General features: G+C 52.0%; 6 protein-coding genes across 6 annotated transcripts; 4 read left to right on the top strand and 2 right to left on the bottom strand.

Moving 5' to 3' along the window:
* Positions 1 to 54: 54 nt before the first annotated feature.
* On the bottom strand, positions 55 to 1,673 carry APUU_21389S (uncharacterized protein; the record flags this gene model as incomplete). The annotated part of the gene is made up of 4 exons (XM_041700135.1): positions 55 to 928; positions 975 to 1,115; positions 1,165 to 1,515; positions 1,576 to 1,673. The coding sequence occupies 4 exons, from the start codon at positions 1,671 to 1,673 to the stop codon at positions 55 to 57; spliced, it is 1,464 nt and encodes a 487-aa protein (XP_041553151.1).
* Positions 1,674 to 3,255: 1,582 nt separating this feature from the next.
* APUU_21388A (T6SS phospholipase effector Tle1-like catalytic domain-containing protein) lies at positions 3,256 to 4,752 on the top strand (the record flags this gene model as incomplete). The annotated part of the gene is made up of 3 exons (XM_041700134.1): positions 3,256 to 3,448; positions 3,504 to 4,436; positions 4,487 to 4,752. The coding sequence occupies 3 exons, from the start codon at positions 3,256 to 3,258 to the stop codon at positions 4,750 to 4,752; spliced, it is 1,392 nt and encodes a 463-aa protein (XP_041553150.1).
* Positions 4,753 to 5,148: 396 nt separating this feature from the next.
* Positions 5,149 to 6,781, top strand: APUU_21387A (thiamine pyrophosphate-dependent dehydrogenase E1 component subunit alpha; the record flags this gene model as incomplete). Its single annotated transcript, XM_041700133.1, has 5 exons — positions 5,149 to 5,264; positions 5,343 to 5,539; positions 5,605 to 5,666; positions 5,727 to 5,936; positions 6,005 to 6,781. The coding sequence occupies 5 exons, from the start codon at positions 5,149 to 5,151 to the stop codon at positions 6,779 to 6,781; spliced, it is 1,362 nt and encodes a 453-aa protein (XP_041553149.1).
* Positions 6,782 to 7,306: 525 nt separating this feature from the next.
* On the bottom strand, positions 7,307 to 13,075 carry NOT4 (CCR4-NOT core ubiquitin-protein ligase subunit MOT2; the record flags this gene model as incomplete). The annotated part of the gene is made up of 6 exons (XM_041700132.1): positions 7,307 to 9,510; positions 10,679 to 12,192; positions 12,245 to 12,613; positions 12,684 to 12,799; positions 12,889 to 12,955; positions 13,023 to 13,075. 6 exons carry the CDS (start codon positions 13,073 to 13,075, stop codon positions 7,307 to 7,309), a joined length of 4,323 nt encoding a protein of 1,440 aa, XP_041553148.1.
* Positions 13,076 to 13,535: 460 nt separating this feature from the next.
* NUO31 (complex I 30 kDa subunit family protein) lies at positions 13,536 to 14,545 on the top strand (the record flags this gene model as incomplete). Its single annotated transcript, XM_041700131.1, has 3 exons — positions 13,536 to 13,704; positions 13,785 to 14,434; positions 14,492 to 14,545. The coding sequence occupies 3 exons, from the start codon at positions 13,536 to 13,538 to the stop codon at positions 14,543 to 14,545; spliced, it is 873 nt and encodes a 290-aa protein (XP_041553147.1).
* A 396-nt stretch (positions 14,546 to 14,941) lies between these two features.
* On the top strand, positions 14,942 to 16,378 carry APUU_21384A (BUD22 family protein; the record flags this gene model as incomplete). Its single annotated transcript, XM_041700130.1, has 2 exons — positions 14,942 to 15,217; positions 15,293 to 16,378. The coding sequence occupies 2 exons, from the start codon at positions 14,942 to 14,944 to the stop codon at positions 16,376 to 16,378; spliced, it is 1,362 nt and encodes a 453-aa protein (XP_041553146.1).
* Between the last annotated feature and the right edge of the window lie 20 nt (positions 16,379 to 16,398).

Genomic DNA, 16,398 nt, shown 5'->3' with positions numbered 1-16,398 from the left:
TGGTGGAGATCGGGTACTTGTGCGGTGCCTGGTATGTACATACTCCGTAGCAAATCAATCAACTCGCTGGACAACGGACACGGCCTGTCCCGATTCAAGCCTGGATGAGACTTGAGCACCCGTAGCTGTAACAGCTTGACCCCGCATGACCTCTAGCTCAATCGCTGTATCTCCATCTTGATCTCCCTCGGCCCACCCCTCGCGCTCATCCTTGACCCTTCTCACAAACGCAACATCCAGAAGAAGCGCCACCGCACTAATTGCAACCCCGAAGTACAACGCCGCGCGATACCCACGAATCGCATCTCCGGTCTTCGCAGCAATCTGCACCTCAACCGTCGACGCAAAGCCCAGCCCTAGACTATTCCCGTACAAGTTCAGGGTGCCGATAATGGACCCGGCCACGCCCTGCTGGTTTCTGCGCACCGAGTTACTGGCGATGATCTGCCCAGCGGCGTAGACGAGATCCGGGCAGAACGCGAAGAGGATCACAGATGGGAAAACTTGGGCCCAGTAGGTCTGTTCCTGGCGGACGGTTGCCATGAGCACGGTGGAGACCATGATTGTTACGGTTCCGAGGGCGAGGATCCACTGTGCGGCTAAACGGGGGATCAGCCATGCGGCGAGACAGGCGGCGCCTGTGCCGCAAATAACGAAGGGGGTCCAGCCGATGGCGAATTGGAGGGTTGACCAGTGCCAGACGTCTTGCAGCCAGAGGAGCTGGTACCAGAGGACGGTGCCGACGGCCATGTAGTTGAGGAGGATGACGAGGACGAGGACGGCAAACGAGGGTGCTTTGAAGATCTCTGGAGGCATCATGGGATGTGGAGTTTTATGTTCCCAGACTATAAAAAAGGCGAAAAGGATGAGGGAGGTGATGAGGAGCCCAATTTCGTAGGGGGTTGACCAGCCTACGCTTGGTGCTTGGCTGATGCTGTTAGCTACTAGTTTATGTACCAGGGTGGTAGACTTACTTCCAGACAAAGTTGAATAGAATCAAAGAGCTTGTTCCCAAGGCGGCGCCTATCCAGTCGATACTCTCATTTCGACTAGATGTCATTTCGGTTCGGCTTAGAAGCCAGAGAGGAATGAATATCACCGCCCCAAGACACGCCCTGTCGTTCTGTCAGCTAGAAACAAAGTGGTAGCCAAACTAACACTTACACGAAGACAAAGAACCACCGCCAATGGGTATGCTCCATGAACGCCCCGAGAAAAAGCGCAGAGGCATACCCTCCCAAAGGAGCGGACGCTGCGAAGAACCCCAAACTCAGATTCCTCACACGCCCCGGCGGATTTGTGATAGTTATCATGGCCACTGCATTTGGCATGATACTGGCACCTCCGAGACCGGCGAGGGCGCGCATCGTGACAAAGGCGAAGAAGTTACTATGGCAGAACGCGCTGATGAAACTGCATACGACGAGCCAGGCGCCGCCGCCTAGTAACATTCTACGGTGTCCGTAGACGTCGCCGAGCCGACCGCTCATGAGGACGAATGTGCCCTGTGTGAGCCTGTTACTTTATTAGTTTTGTGCTCTGTGCTCTGTGTTTTCATGTTGGTGTAGATGATACCCATAACTTGCTGCTATCCAGGTTGCGTATGTTTGCTTGACGTGCATAGACTCGCTAAAACTTCGACCACCAGCAACACCGGCGAAGTTCACAATCATCTAGGGAAGTCAGTATGTTATCCTGGGCAGGAAGATAATCTGGCCTACCTGAACGAGATTTGATATGACTATCAATGTAGTTACAGTCAACTGGCGAACTTGACTAGTTTCTGGCAACGGTGCCCGCTCAAAGACCTGCTGAGCTGGCTCCGGATCCGGTTCTGCGGAAGGTGGAGGTGAGTCCTGTACATTATCTTGGGTATCATTCCTCATATCTACTTCTGTAGAATTACGAGGGGTGCCCAGATTTGACGCGAATGGGTTTGTGGTAGCTGATGGCTCGGGCGCCTTCAGCTCCTGGGGGCTGAGGCCAAGATGAATTGTAGGAGCCAAGGCCATAATGCTGGGGTGGACTCAGGATTTGGATGAGAAGTCGAAAATTTTTTATGAGATGCCCCGCGGGGGCTAAGTAGACCAAGCCAGGTGACGGTGTGCTTACATATCAAAATGTTGAATCGGGATTCATTGCGCAGTCACGGAAATAAGGCCGTCTTGACGTCTCCAAGTTATCGTAACATCGTCTACCCACCTGGGCAGCTTTTGTCATCCTCTTTTTCTCATCGCTGCCACGAAGAGTCGTTGCGACGCTGGAAAGATATTTCCGAGTCTGGAACCTTAAGAACACAGAGTCTGGGGCGAGGGTGGATCATTCTCGAGGACTCAGCTTCTCAACCAGAGCTTTGAGCAACATTAATCATCAATGCTCATCAATTGTTGCGGAAAGATGAAGAGAACTTGGTCAGCCGGAGAGACGTGATATTACTGGCCTCAGGCAGCAACCATCACCCACCCACCTTCTTCCAGCTCGTCCTTTTCTCCCAACCTGCTTCTTGCCAAACACTAGTCAGCCTTATGACGCCTCCTTGCGTGAAAATATGCATTCATGGTTAGTATGCGTTGTGTCAGATGCAGAGGAACGTCTCATTGAAAACATGGCTTGCGTGTCGGTTGAGCATGGAAAGGATCGCTGGAGCTGATCCTCTTCTATGGGGGTCTAGGAAAGGGGGCGGTGCGACTTCATTTCATCAAACAACATGCTAATCATCAGAAACCAGGCGGCCACAGCGTGACAGCCGCCGCCACAGATACAATGCTTGCATGTCATTGCACTATTGCTCGTAAAACTGGAGAAGTCGAATGAAGATCTTTTCAACAGACTCTCGCAAACAGAATGTTTTCAGCACCACGAATCGCCAAACTTCAGCTATCCGACGAATCAGGTCCACACCGATGGTCAAATGTGCTGAAGCAGTTCCAGACGAGAATATTAGCTTCCCTTGGCAGACACCTCATCTCATGAAGAGGATGTCGCGTCCACTTATCCTCCAGTGACCGTCACGCGAAGGAACGGGTGGTCTGGGCGTGTTACGATCGACATCCAAAACGGGCTGTCATGGAGCCCGCATGCATTGAAAAAGCAATAGCGGTGCGCTCAGCTCGCAGGCTGTGGTCCTCTGCAGCCCCCCCACCTGTCACCGCGACTTTGACTTAAACTTATAAGCTCGCTCCGCTTTTATCCTCTCTAAAGAATCTGAAAGTGAGCCGGACAACCCAAGTCCAAGCAGCTTCTGGTTCAACTACAATGCCGGGACCAACGCATCATAGCCCGCTTCACGATCGTCGGCCTCCAACCGCATCAGGGCAGCCACGTAGGCTTGTCCTTTGCTTCGATGGAACCGGGAACCAGTACATGGGAACGGAGGAGGACACAAACATAGTCAAGATCTATGAGGCACTCGAGAGACATAAGCCCGGGCAATACGCCTACTATCAACGTGAATTGACCCGTTACCACATAGAACTATGGAGGCTGACACTGTTCGAAAATAGCTGGAATTGGAACTTTGACCTACGTTACTGGCTCATCAAAATCCTCCAGCGGCGTGAGCCTCTGGAGCAGATTCAAAGCGCGAGTGAGCGCCCTCTTAGACCAGGGAATCGGCGCATCTTTCTCCAAGCACCTTATCGCGGGCTACAAGTTTATCATGCGATACTATTCCACAGGGGACCACATCTATATCTTCGGTTTCTCGCGGGGCGCATACACGGCACGGTTCCTCGCCGAAATGATCCACAACATCGGCCTTCTTTCTCGCGGAAACGAGGAAATGGTTCCATTTGCCTGGTCCACGTTCAGCCGTTATCAGAGCTCACGAGGAAATGTTCCTCAATCTCAAGATGATCGTGAGCTAGAGCGGTACATGCAGAAGTTCAAGACAACTTTCTGTCGACCCGACGTCGGCGTTCATTTTCTCGGTCTCTTCGACTGTGTCAACAGCGTTGGCCAGTTTGAGATTCCCTTCTTCCGCAAATCATACCGGTACATTGCCAGCCCAGCAGCGAGTCACATCCGCCACGCCGTCTCAATCCATGAACGCCGGCTGAAATTCAAGCCCGCATTATTTCACATTGCCGACAAGGACAAAGACTCCGTGGACCTGAAGGAAGTCTGGTTCGCTGGAAATCATAGTGATGTCGGTGGTGGATGGCGGCTACAACGGAACCAAAAGCACCTGTTGTCGGATATTGCACTGCACTGGATGATCCAGGAAGTGCTTAACTTACCAGGCTCGGAGAGCACGCTCGATTTTATGACGACAAACGTGGACCATATGACTAGAGCCGCAGGGAAATCCCTTTGTCGCGACGACGAGCCAGGGACAGAAGGATACCATGTCCAGCAGCAGGTGAATAGACCGCATGATAAGCTGCGGTTTGGCCATGGTGGAAGTGGCATCTCTGTTATGCTATGGTGGATTCTAGGTTCGTCCTTCCAATGCTACTTACTTCTGACCAGCTCTAATACGATACAGAGGTCCTTCCGTTCGCAACTCGCCTAGAGCTCGAGAAAGGGAAATGGATTCCGCGACGCTTTCCACCTAACTTTGGGGCCTCCAGAGATATTCCCTGTGGAGCGACGATCCATCCCAGTGTATGCGAGATGCTGGAATCAGATCTCTTGAAGGGCTTCCCCATCCCCAAGCCAGGAGGTGACAACCCAAACCTGCCTCCTGTCCTTCTCAATGATGAACAACGGCATATTCAACAGGGGACCCCCAATGTATGTAACTGTTCTTGAAGCTGTTTAGGACGACGATGCCTATAACTGTGGGAGCTTTCTGGGGGCAGGAAGACTGTTTTGGTAGATGTTGTGTGCTGGAAAATGTCTGTCAATCGTGCTGGATCACTTTAGTGTATATTATTGGACATGACTAATATTCTTTTAACATTATTCACTCCCTCACTTGTTCCTTGTGGGATATTCACATATAGTACAAGCCGATTGGGCGGTGTTTCTGGAGGAGGAAATCCGCTCGGCTACCCGCGGGTGCTGACGTCTAGCCCCTCCGACGCCTAGCCCCTCCGACGCCAACCGCTTCTCCGCACCCCCCAAGGGACTCAATTCTGGGGAAATACAAAGATCCCACTCCCATTCCCCTCCTCCTCCCCTCTTCTCTCAATTAATCACACAGAAATGACCCCCCTACTGCCATTATCACGTCGGATACCGCCCATTGTGCGGCCGCTTTGCCGACCCACGCTCTCAAAGCGATGGAGTACTTCCATATCTCAGCGTCCGGGGTCGGATCGGTACGTTTGCACAATTTCCTCCGCCGTTTCTTGAGAAAACTTCAGGATAAAAGCTAATTGATGACATGTAATGCTTAGAGTTCGATTCCCCGGTGCAGTCAATAGCAAATTCACAACGGAAATGGCGTTCATCAACCCGCAGGATGGGTCGGGCATTCCTACATACCGAGTTATGGATTCCGATGGTGTGCTGGTGGATGCAGGAAGGAAGAAGCTGGACGTTTCGAATGAGGAGATCTTGACGTGGTATAAAAACATGTTGACTGGTGGGCTGAGTCTCTATCCTTGCCGCGATTGTTACAATCCGTCGTTCATCGGGCTAATCTGGGTTTGTCGATAGTGAGCATTATGGACGTGATCATGTTTGAGGCACAAAGGCAGGGCCGACTGAGTTTTTACATGGTATGCCACATCTGTATATCCCACTTTCCCCGGAGGCATGTACTGATGTGTCCCGGACAGGTATCAGCAGGCGAAGAAGGAATCAGCGTGGGATCCGCGGCAGCCCTAACCCCCGACGACGTGGTCTTCGCGCAGTACCGCGAAACAGGCGTCTTTCAACAACGGGGCTTCACGTTAAAGAACTTTATGAGCCAGCTCTTCGCAAATGCCAACGATAGTGGACGGGGGAGGAATATGCCCGTCCACTATGGATGTCAATACCCTCGCACCGTACGCCGCAACCCCCGATTTGAGCCCCATATATTGGTAGTAGATTCAATACTAACAGCCGGCTACAGCACACAATCTCCTCAACCCTCGCAACCCAAATTCCACACGCCGCAGGAGCCGCCTATGCACTGAAACTCCAGTCTTTGCAGAACCCCGACACCCCGCCGCGCATCGTCACCTGCTACTTTGGCGAAGGAGCAGCCAGCGAAGGCGATTTCCACGCCGGCCTGAACATCGCCGCAACCCGCTCGGCCCCTGTCGTCTTTATCTGCCGTAACAACGGCTATGCCATTTCAACACCAACACTAGAGCAGTACCGGGGCGATGGAATCGCCAGCCGCGGTATCGGGTATGGAATTGACACGATTCGTGTTGACGGCAATGACATTTTCGCTGTTTACGAGGCTATGCGCGACGCCCGGAAACTAGCTCTCTCTGACGGCGGAAAGCCGGTTCTAATCGAGGCGATGAGCTACCGTGTTTCGCACCACAGTACCTCTGATGATAGTTTCGCGTACCGGGCGCGCATTGAAGTCGAGGACTGGAAGAAGCGCGATAACCCGATTATTAGGCTGCGGAAGTGGCTTGAGAACGAGGGGTTGTGGAATGAGGATATGGAACAGGAGACAAGGGCGAGCCTCCGGAAGGAGGTCTTAAACGAGTTTGGGGCTGCGGAGAGGGAGAAGAAGCCGGCTATTCGGTATGCGTTTGAAGATGTCTATGATGAGCTTACGGATGAGGCGAGGGAGCAGATGGGAGAGTTGAAGAGAATTTTGGAGACTTATCCCGAGGAGTATGATTTGAGACAGTTTGAAGGCGGGATTAAGGGCTTGGAAAAGGAATAGGGGACCTGGTTTAGACTTTAATGCGGGATGTATTTACGCAGCGTGCTGATATAGACTTAAACCCGGCGATCTGTCTGGTTGTGCTCTGTTTAGGATTAGGGAGGGCTACTGCTAGGACAGTTCTAGACATACTATCAGAAATATTCCCAATTATCAGTTCAATCTTTGATAAACAAATTTGGTTTTTGTCCTGATATAAAACCACCTAACAGTCTACGTCCTCCTCCCAACGTCAAAGATGTTCAAGATACTAGGAATAAGAGTAATGAGAGCTTTTATATATTTGAGTTGACGGGTGGTGATGATACAGGCTGTACAGCATTCAGGTAGGTTGACCTTGAAAGAGTGAAGAATTACAGGGTTGATAGTATATAGTTATCATCAGGCCTCCATTAGACCATGGAATTGGGTTACCTACAGCTAAAAAGAACTCAAACATAGTGTACAATCAGAACCTCCCATATGCACGCTAAAAAACAACAAGTTACAAAAAAGTGATGGTACATAGCGAAGCACTCAACTCGACTAAGTAGCCAGAGCCTGCTGCGCGAGCTTCTTGTTCCTCTTTACCAACGCACTAAGCTTCTTATCAATAGCGTCCAGGTCCTTCCGCGACGACTCAAGTTCTTTCTGCGACTTGACTGCGAAAGAACGCAGCTCTTCATCTGTCATCCCCACGACATCGTCGAGATCGGGCAAGTTACCCATGACAACGCCCGCCGCACCGAGCATATGCTTCGCTGTGGCAGCAGCAAAAGAGCGTACTGAGGTGGCTGTCGCGTTCATGAGCTCTGCGGTATTGTCGATAGCCCAATTGTGGGTTCGGGTACTGTCCGCCTCCATTGCGGAGAGAATATTCGGCGCGATGGAAGAAATAGGCCCTTCGGTTGTGGATTGACCGGAGGTAGGGGATGAAACTGAGACCCCCGCGGATGTTTCATCAACCCAACAGACGTTGAAATTCTCGGGCGTAGCGAATAGAGCGTCTAAACCGCCGCCGCGGTTTGTGGCATCGGGCTCGGTGATTGGAATACCGGGGTATTCTTGGAAGGTATCGATAGCCCAGGAAATGCTCTTTTCTAGGGCAAGGTATCTTTCTTCCTCCTCGGGGGATAGGTGGTGGAGAATGCACCCACGGGGGCTGATAAGACACCTATCCTTCAGCGAGACAGAATCTGTGCCCATCCGGATGGGTTCCCCGCGCAGCAGCACTTTACGATGCTGCTCGGTTAGTTCGATGGGTTGCTTCAGATCCTCGTAATCGTCCGAAGTGCATTTCATATCGGAGCGTTGGTTGAGGTTAGAAGGATTAAATAGAGGATGGTTGTTGAGATCCAGGGCACCCGACTTGTGAAGCTGTGATAGCAACGCCTGTAGAGGAGACGTGCGTTCAGAGAAAAGATCCTTGAGCGAAGCACCGGTGGATTCTGCATCCTTCAGTAGCTGCTCAACAGTGTTCCTGGATCGCCAAGCTTCAGGCTGCTTCTGTTCTGCAGGCATCTTCACCTCGGGAGGCGTGGGCTTAGGCTCCTTGGGGGTTGCCTCAGCTGGCCTTGATTTCTTAACCGGCTCAGGCTTCTCGTTATCCTCGTTGCTGACTGGGGGAGCAGACTTGGTAGCACTGGTAGTGTTCTCCGATGGCGGAATGGTCGACTCAGCCGGAGCCTTCTTGGTCTTTCGCTTCCTACCAACGATAGGGGCTTGCACCGGCTCTTCAGTCACCGAGGTAGTCTCCTGTTTCTTCGCCTCTGCCTCCTTGGCTTTCTGCTTCCGCTCTTTTTTCATTTGGCTTTTCGTGACAGCCCGTACTGGTGCAGAGCCAATCCTGGAAGATGCAGGGGGAGAGTTAGCACGAGAAGCCGATGTGGAGGCATAGAGGTCTGCCTCTGACCCAAGATCACCAGGCGTATCGGAACGGCTCTGAGACGAAACACTGGGCCGCCTCGAGCGGCCTTTCCCTCCAATCGGAAGGGACGCAATGGACTGAGTAGCGGACATAGGTGGTGGAGTCTCTGCCTTTGGAGTATCGATAACACGAAGGACTCTAGGTTGGCGAGGCGCTGGGGACTCAGATACTCGAGAAGCCGCGGTCAACGGCGTATTGGGCCGTGAATTAGCGGTGGACGCGGGGGCGGCATGAGCAGACGGGATGTGGTATGGTGGCTCCACCTTCGAAAACTGTTCTGAGCCCTGAGTGTTGAAGCTCAAATCCAATTTTGTCGGCTTGGCCTTGATAGAAGAGGATGTGGAAGTCTTAGTTTCGTTCAGCTTTGGTTGAGTGGTTTTGGTCTCAGTGGTGACTGGTTCTTCCTTTGGCTGGGAACGAACTCTAGCAGTTGCCTTTGCCACGGGGGATCCCAGAGATATTTCTCCCGCATTCTTAGCCGTTTTAGAGGATGATTCGCCTTCGGGATCTTCCTTCGATTCTAACCCCATTCCATCATCCTCGGAGCTCCGAGAAATGGCAGCTACGGAAGGAGATGCAGGCTCCAACCCGAGAGGCGGGCCAGAAACGGATGACCCCGGGCTTGAGGGTTTGAAGTGATCTTGGAACAATGCTGACACGGAATGTCCTTGTGGAAGGGGCAGGCCTGGTGGGAGACTCGGTGTACCGGAACGGCCTAAAGGCTGAGAGTCACTCATCAACTGCGATCGCATGAACGATCCAAAGCTATCAACCGAGCGCTTGTCTTTTGGTGTGGCACCAAGAGGCGGAAATTCTTCGTCAACTAATCAGATTAAACGTTAGCATCCGAGACAATAAGGTCAAGAGTGCACGACAACAGGTTTCGCAACGGATTAAGAGGTGTCATCGCAAAGAAACAAGACAAAGGAAACCAGGACAAGTAACCCGAACACGAAACGAGGCTATGACGAGATATTCAACGGCTTCGAGATACGAAAGGACAGGCAAATAATTACAGGAGTGGCCGTGATCGGTTTAATCTGATGGACACGAGGCGATGTCTATATGAACAATATGTGTGAGAAATTGGTTTCATATAGAACCCTGCTTCGGTTTATCAAAGCCGGGCCAGGGAGGTTAACGTACATAAAACCATTATCAGATCGAACGGCCCCAAAGACGCTGATAGCTCAAACCAGTTCGGATGCATAATGGGCAAACAAACGTGACGGCCACCGCAGGGACGATGGGCCGGAACGCCGTGTCCATAGATGCAATGAACCTGTCGTCGCCATGGACCATAAAAGGGGTGAAAAACGAACAAGAGAAGAAAGACAACAATCATAGCTGATCCATAAAAAGAAACGCCAAAGGCACGCCCCGCCCAAGTCTCTTGTTTTTTGAGAGCCGTTGCTAAATGCTTCGTTGTAGTGCAGAAAAACATCGAAAAAAAAAGATCGAAAATCGAATTAAATGCGGGCCATGAGAGCACATATTCCATACCCGTCTAGAAAAAGTTTGATATCATGTCGTAACAAAGAAAAAAAAATAGAAAACCAGAATTCTTGTGAAGAAAATGCAAAACAAAAAGGGTAGTCATCATAAAACAGACAAGAAAGAAGGAGCAAACGGCGGTATTGTGATCCAATGAGGTGAAAAGGGAGATGTTAATCACCAGCGGTTGAAACCGCTGCCATACATCATGGCGTACCCACCTTGACCCTGACTCCCATACAATCCTTGACCAGCATTCGCACCGACCTGGTGCATCCTCGCCTGCAGGATACTCGGGTCCGCAAGATCTACTACACCGCCTCCACCGGAGGAAGTGTTAGCATGTCTGTGCTTCTTCCCCTTCTTCCTCTGTTTCTGTGCCCCAGAGTCGGAGGTGTTCCCCGCCTGAGAGCCATAGACAGAGCTGAGAAGGCCATTGACAGGAGTCAGGGGAGGGGGAGTTTGGTGCTGATGGAGGAAAGGAAACATTAACTCACGCTTATTGTCTTGTCCCGGCAAACCACCTGCATTGGTGCCACTGCGGCTGCGCAGCAGCTCGCGCATTAATTCCGGGTTGGCTTCCTGCTTTCCACCCAATCCGAGACTCGTGTTGGATGTGAAGCCATGACCTTGAGCGAACATCCCGCCTCCACTAACAGGTGGAGTGCCTGCTGTTTTCAGACCTGGAGGTGGGCCCTGAACCCCACTGGTATAGTAGTTGCTTGCAAGAGTGTGCTGTGGGCTGGGTGCAGCGAGTGGGTTAGGTGTACCCGACTGCATCAAGGACGTTGGCTGGTTCAGCATCCGAGAGTTCGCAAGATTCTTAGAGCTGGCGTCATTTGTGAAAGAGAATCGAGAGTTCTGACGACTCTGCGCCTGGAGTGCATTAAGCTGAGCAACCTGGTTTTGCAAAAGACCCTGTCGAGTTTGCGCGACGTGGTCAAATGCAGTTGGATTGATTCCAGATTGTAAGGGATCGACAAGGCCTGCCTGTTGATTGCTAGCTGACTTGAGTAGCATAAGCTGCTGTTGCTGTAATGGGGTCAGGCTGCGGTTGTTTAGATTGATGCCCTGGAATTGATGGCTAGCAGCAGAGACAGGAGAGCCGACAGCTGAGCTTGCGGTTGTGCCTTGCTGGGATGGGGGTTGAATTGCACCGTGAGAATCGCGACCTGTACGGCCTCTCGGAGGATTGGCATCGTCTGGCTCACCGCCGAGTTGAAGACTCCCACTCTCAGGGCCCTCATCCTCCACGGGAGCAGACTGCAGAAGCTCTTGTTCCCTTTTCACGCGTTCCTGTTCCGCCTTCTCTCGCATCGCACGACGCTTAACCCCGCCGTATGGATCAATGAATGAGGGGTGGTTATCGATGAGAGCAAGCTCGTCTGGTGGCAGACCGGCCGCCGAGAAGACGAATTTGAAGCATGGAGAGTTGACAGCCTTTACCAAACCATCTAGCAAAGGAGCTGCTTGGTCCGCTGGAGGTTGAGATGGAGGGGGTTGAGGTATTGAGGATGACGCGTCCGAGGGTGACGGGGTCTGTTGGTGCTCTTGCTGACTTTGTGGCGGCTTCTCATTGCGCTTGGTATCCTCCGAAGATGTCGCAACCGTGGCAACAGCAGGTCGTGGGCTTTGCGATGCTTGGCTACCTGTGAGGCTGGCCCGTCTGGTTCGGTTGATTGCCGAGTCCTTGTTCGCCCAGCTAGCTGAAGACGGAAGAGCGGGCCCGTCGAGAGAACGATTGCTAGCGGCATCATCTTTGCTGGGTTGACGTCGTAATGTTTGGGAGATCGGTTGTGCGGAGGATCGTGCAACGTACGGCGGGGTAGCAGAGCTGGGGCCGGGGACTCCGTTTGAGCGTTGACTGGACAAGGTATTCATTGAGGACAAATCTTGCCGGCTGTAGCTGTCACTGTCTTCGCCAGTCTCGTGTAAGAAAGTGCAATTCCGGTTGTGACATTGCTCGTTGCGCAAGAATGACGAGCAGTACTTCGTGGTTCCGTATTGCGCCCTGTTCCAGTTAGCATACGGACACCATTATGAAAGGCGTAGGGATTAATTACCTTAGAACCCGATCCCCATTTGGCGAGCCATCCACCGCACTGATGCAAGTTGCAGCATCTGCCTTCCGAGCATAGGTAACGTAGACGCCAATGCCCTGGTTTGGGTTGCCACCAGGCTTTGCCTTGCTGACGACAATCTTCTCGATATCCCCATATTGGCCGAAATAATCCCTCCCGCGCAGAGTTTGAAGAAGTTGGCTTTCGTCGCGTATTGTAGGGTTGAGACCGATCACGTAAACGAGGTTCTTCTGTACAACACGAACACCTGCAAGATTCTTTCGGCTGGAGGCTTCGATTTCTCGCTTTTCAGTTTCCTTCTTTTTCGCGGCAGCTGCTTTGCGGTGTTTAAGTGCAAGGTCCGCTTTGAACCTAAGGTGGAACAAGATAGATTAGCGCCAAGAACAGGAAAACGCCGGACCATCGTTTGCAAGGAACGTACTCATCCGCATCAGGCACCTTATATTGAATGGTGCTATCATCGTAAGATCGCCGGCAATTTGGGCATCGCCCTTCTTCGCTATGCGTCTTTATGTTGTTGTAACAGAATTGACAGATCTGAAATGTCACGTTAGATGTAACCCGGACGCCACATATACGCGAGAATTGTCGCGATAAAATCATGTAAACCGCGGAATTCGACGTACCTGATAGCCGCAAGGACATGGTTTGAAGTTTTTATCCGACAGGTCGAATTCTTCGATACAAAGGGGGCTAGAGACCATGAGTGTTAGTTGATTGAAAAGGAGTTTAATGCTTGAAAATGCCACGCCAGACATACCAAAACTCATCGTCATCGTCAATGACGGAGTCAAGCTGTTGGCGACTTGACATGATTCTGAGATTCTGTGATGGAGGCACGAGGGTGAAAAAAAGAAAGTAGTTGTAGGTTGTCGGTAAAGTCAAAAGCCCATCTACCTAACCAGCGGAAGGGGCAGAAATGACGGGCACCGAGAACAACGGGTTGGGAGGTCGATCAAAACGAGAACGTGGAGGAAAGGTTGGAGGAGAGAAATGGAGGGTTGGGGGAGCTCGGCGTAAAGGACGAAAGGCACGAATGGGGAGCAGAAATGCGTGGAGGCAAAGAGAGAATCAAAGTTGAAGCTTTGATGTGTTGGGTTGGGTTTGCATGTGTTTGCGTGGTTTGCATAATACCTTAGTCAGTCTTCACGTGAGTGTGATCACGTGGCGTTCCGCAAAAGCTCCCTTTGGATGATGAACAACGTCTATCCTCCCGCGCTTCGATCAGCCCCCCAATTGCCTCACCCCTCGTGCTGCAGTTGTTGTGATAACAATGGCCGCTTCTCGCTCTTTGATGCGGCTGGGTACCGGCCGCTCTTTGGGGTCGGCCGCCCGGTCATCCCGCAATTGCCGTGCCTTCTCGTCAACCCCTCTGCAGCAGGTAGCAAAGGCGACTACAGCTGGCACTGATACGCCAAACATGCGCCAAGCAGAGCGCCCTCGTATGTCAATGACCGATTTCAGCGTGGAATTCCAGTATTTCTGCGTTAGTGGCTCCAATTCACTGACTATTTTCGTGTAGCCTCGGGCCCTCTTCGCGCTCCCGTCGTAAACCAGGCCGACAAGTACCAGGACAAGGCCGATAGCCTGCACAGCTACGGCCAGTACGTTATGTCCTGCCTTCCCAAGCATATCCAGCAGTTCTCCGTGTGGAAGGACGAACTTTGCGTCTACGTTCCTCCGTCCGGCGTCATCCCGGTGATGAGCTTCCTCAAATACCATACCTCGGGTGAATTCACGACAATCTCCGACATCACCGCCGTCGACTACCCAACCCGTGACCAGCGTTTCGAGGTCGTCTACAACCTTCTTAGCGTCCGTTACAACTCCCGCATCCGAGTCAAGACGTACGCCGATGAGGCCAGCCCCGTGCCCAGTGTCACCGGTCTGTTTGAAGGCGCCCTGTGGTACGAGCGTGAGGTCTACGACATGTTCGGTGTGTTCTTCTCAGGACACCCGGATTTGCGCCGCATCATGACCGATTACGGTTTCGATGGCCACCCGCTGCGCAAGGACTTCCCCTTGACTGGATACACCGAGCTCCGATACGACGAGGAGAAGAAGCGCATCGTCATTGAGCCTCTCGAACTTACCCAGGCATTCCGAAACTTCGAGGGAGGTACTGCGGCGTGGGAGCCCGTTGGGCCTGGCAATGACAAGACGCCAGAGTCGGTACGTACTCTAACTACAATAAGTTCCGGAAGTAATGTTACTGACTGTATTCTGTAGTTCAAATTGGCCACTCCCAAGCCTGAGCCACCAAAGGAGGAAGAAAAGAAATAGAATTCTGATGTACCCGTATTTTCTCGTTTGCTTTCCTAGTTCTGTATGTACATACCGCCGTGTCTACGTTAGATGGTGTTTTATGGTTTTCCCATGGACAACATATTCACTGCACTTCTTAAATATCCGCACACAAATTATAGCGTAGATGCCTCTTTTTCTTTAGTAATCCAGGCAGAGCAGCCCGGTATTATTTATCTCTCAGTTGTGTCAAATTCCCGCCCATGAAAAGTATCAAAATCTCTTGGCGCGCCAAACCAGAAAAAAAAAACCGCCGCCAACCCCTTACCACCACCACAACCAACAGTACTCTCGGCTTTCTCCCTTCTCTTCAGCCAGTACTAACAAACGGAGAGAGAAAAATAATACATAAGCCCAGATACTTATACCCCAAAAATGCCGAAACGCAAACTCTCCGACCTCACGGACACCGCCCCGTCGCAAAACCAACACCAGAACCCAAACCTCAAGCTCCAAACCGCCCGACTAAAGCAAAAGTTCGATTTCGGTGTTACCACGCTCTCGCGCGCACTCAAGGCAGCCCGGGGATTCGAAAGGCAGAAGCTTGGTCGACGGCAAAAAACAGCCAAGGCGCCGGCGGAGAATGCGAAGCCCAACGCGAACCCGGAGGAGACGGCGAAGAGGATTGAAACGGAGATTGCGATTTTGAAGGTATGCATTCCTTTTTTTTTCTCTTTCAGTTTATTCGGTAAACTGGGTTAACTTGTACTTCTTTTATTACGATAGACTCTAGACCCAACGGCTACAGCAGAGAAGTACCTCTTCAAGCAACTCGCTAAAACGAAACGGATAGCCGAAGCGCCTATTTTCTACCGGTTTAAGCAGTCAAAGAAACTCGCGGTTGAGGGGCCAAAGAGTACAGAGGAGGCTAATGTTACAGCCAGACTATTCAAGTCGAATCCAGTGAAGAATGTGCTTCCGGGGATTATGGATGGGCTGAGGGGGCTATTTAAGCTAGAGGAGGCACAAGGGAAGAAGAAAGGGAAGGAGGGTAGTTCCGCGAAGGCAGAGAAGGAAGATCGCGCTGTGCCAGGGAAGAGTGGGAATATCGAGCGGCGGGCCGAATTGGATGTTTCTGGGAGCGAGTCCGAGCCTGAGTCCGGAGACGGTGTACGGGATGTGGACATGGGGGACGCAGGGAGTGATGAGGAGGGTTACTCGCGGTTCGATGCACGGCTGGCGTCGGACTCAGAAGATAACGACGATGACGACGGTGCCTCGGACGACGACCAACTTCGCGCAAGGTCAAAAGCACAACTTGCGCGTTCCGACATGTCTATTTCTCTATCACCCTCACCCTCACAATCCCCACCACCGAAGAAACCCAAGTCCCAAACCAAAGCCCCAGCAACAAGCACAACCTTCCTCCCCTCCCTTATGATGGGCGGGTACTGGTCCGGCTCTGAATCCGAACCAGAAGAAATCGAAGAGGAGCCGAAGCGGAAGAACCGAATGGGCCAGCAGGCGCGACGGGCACTCTGGGAGAAGAAGTATGGCGCTTCAGCGAACCACGTCAAGGAGCAGCAGAAGGGCGGCAGGAAGGGCAGAGACAGTGGTTGGGATCCTCGCAAGGGTGCTACAGGAGATGGTGACGGCGGGAGACGGAAATTCGGCACAGGATCTAATGCTACGGCTGTGGTTAGTGAGAAAAGGTTTGGACAGAGTGGAACCGGCAAAGAGACTCGGGGCGGACCGAGTAAGAAGAAACCTGACGATAATAAACCATTGCATCCTTCTTGGGAGGCGGCTAGGAAGGCAAAGGAACAGAAGTCCACGGCTTCGTTCTCGGGTAAGAAGGTCGTTTTTGATTGATAGTGATATCCATTTGATAA

Source organism: Aspergillus puulaauensis, chromosome 2 (genome assembly GCF_016861865.1).
Source record: "Aspergillus puulaauensis MK2 DNA, chromosome 2, nearly complete sequence".
In the NCBI taxonomy this organism is placed as follows: Eukaryota; Fungi; Ascomycota; class Eurotiomycetes; order Eurotiales; family Aspergillaceae; genus Aspergillus; species Aspergillus puulaauensis.
The sequence above is the reverse complement of the archived record's forward strand: the minus strand, read 5'-3'. Positions and strand labels throughout refer to the sequence as shown.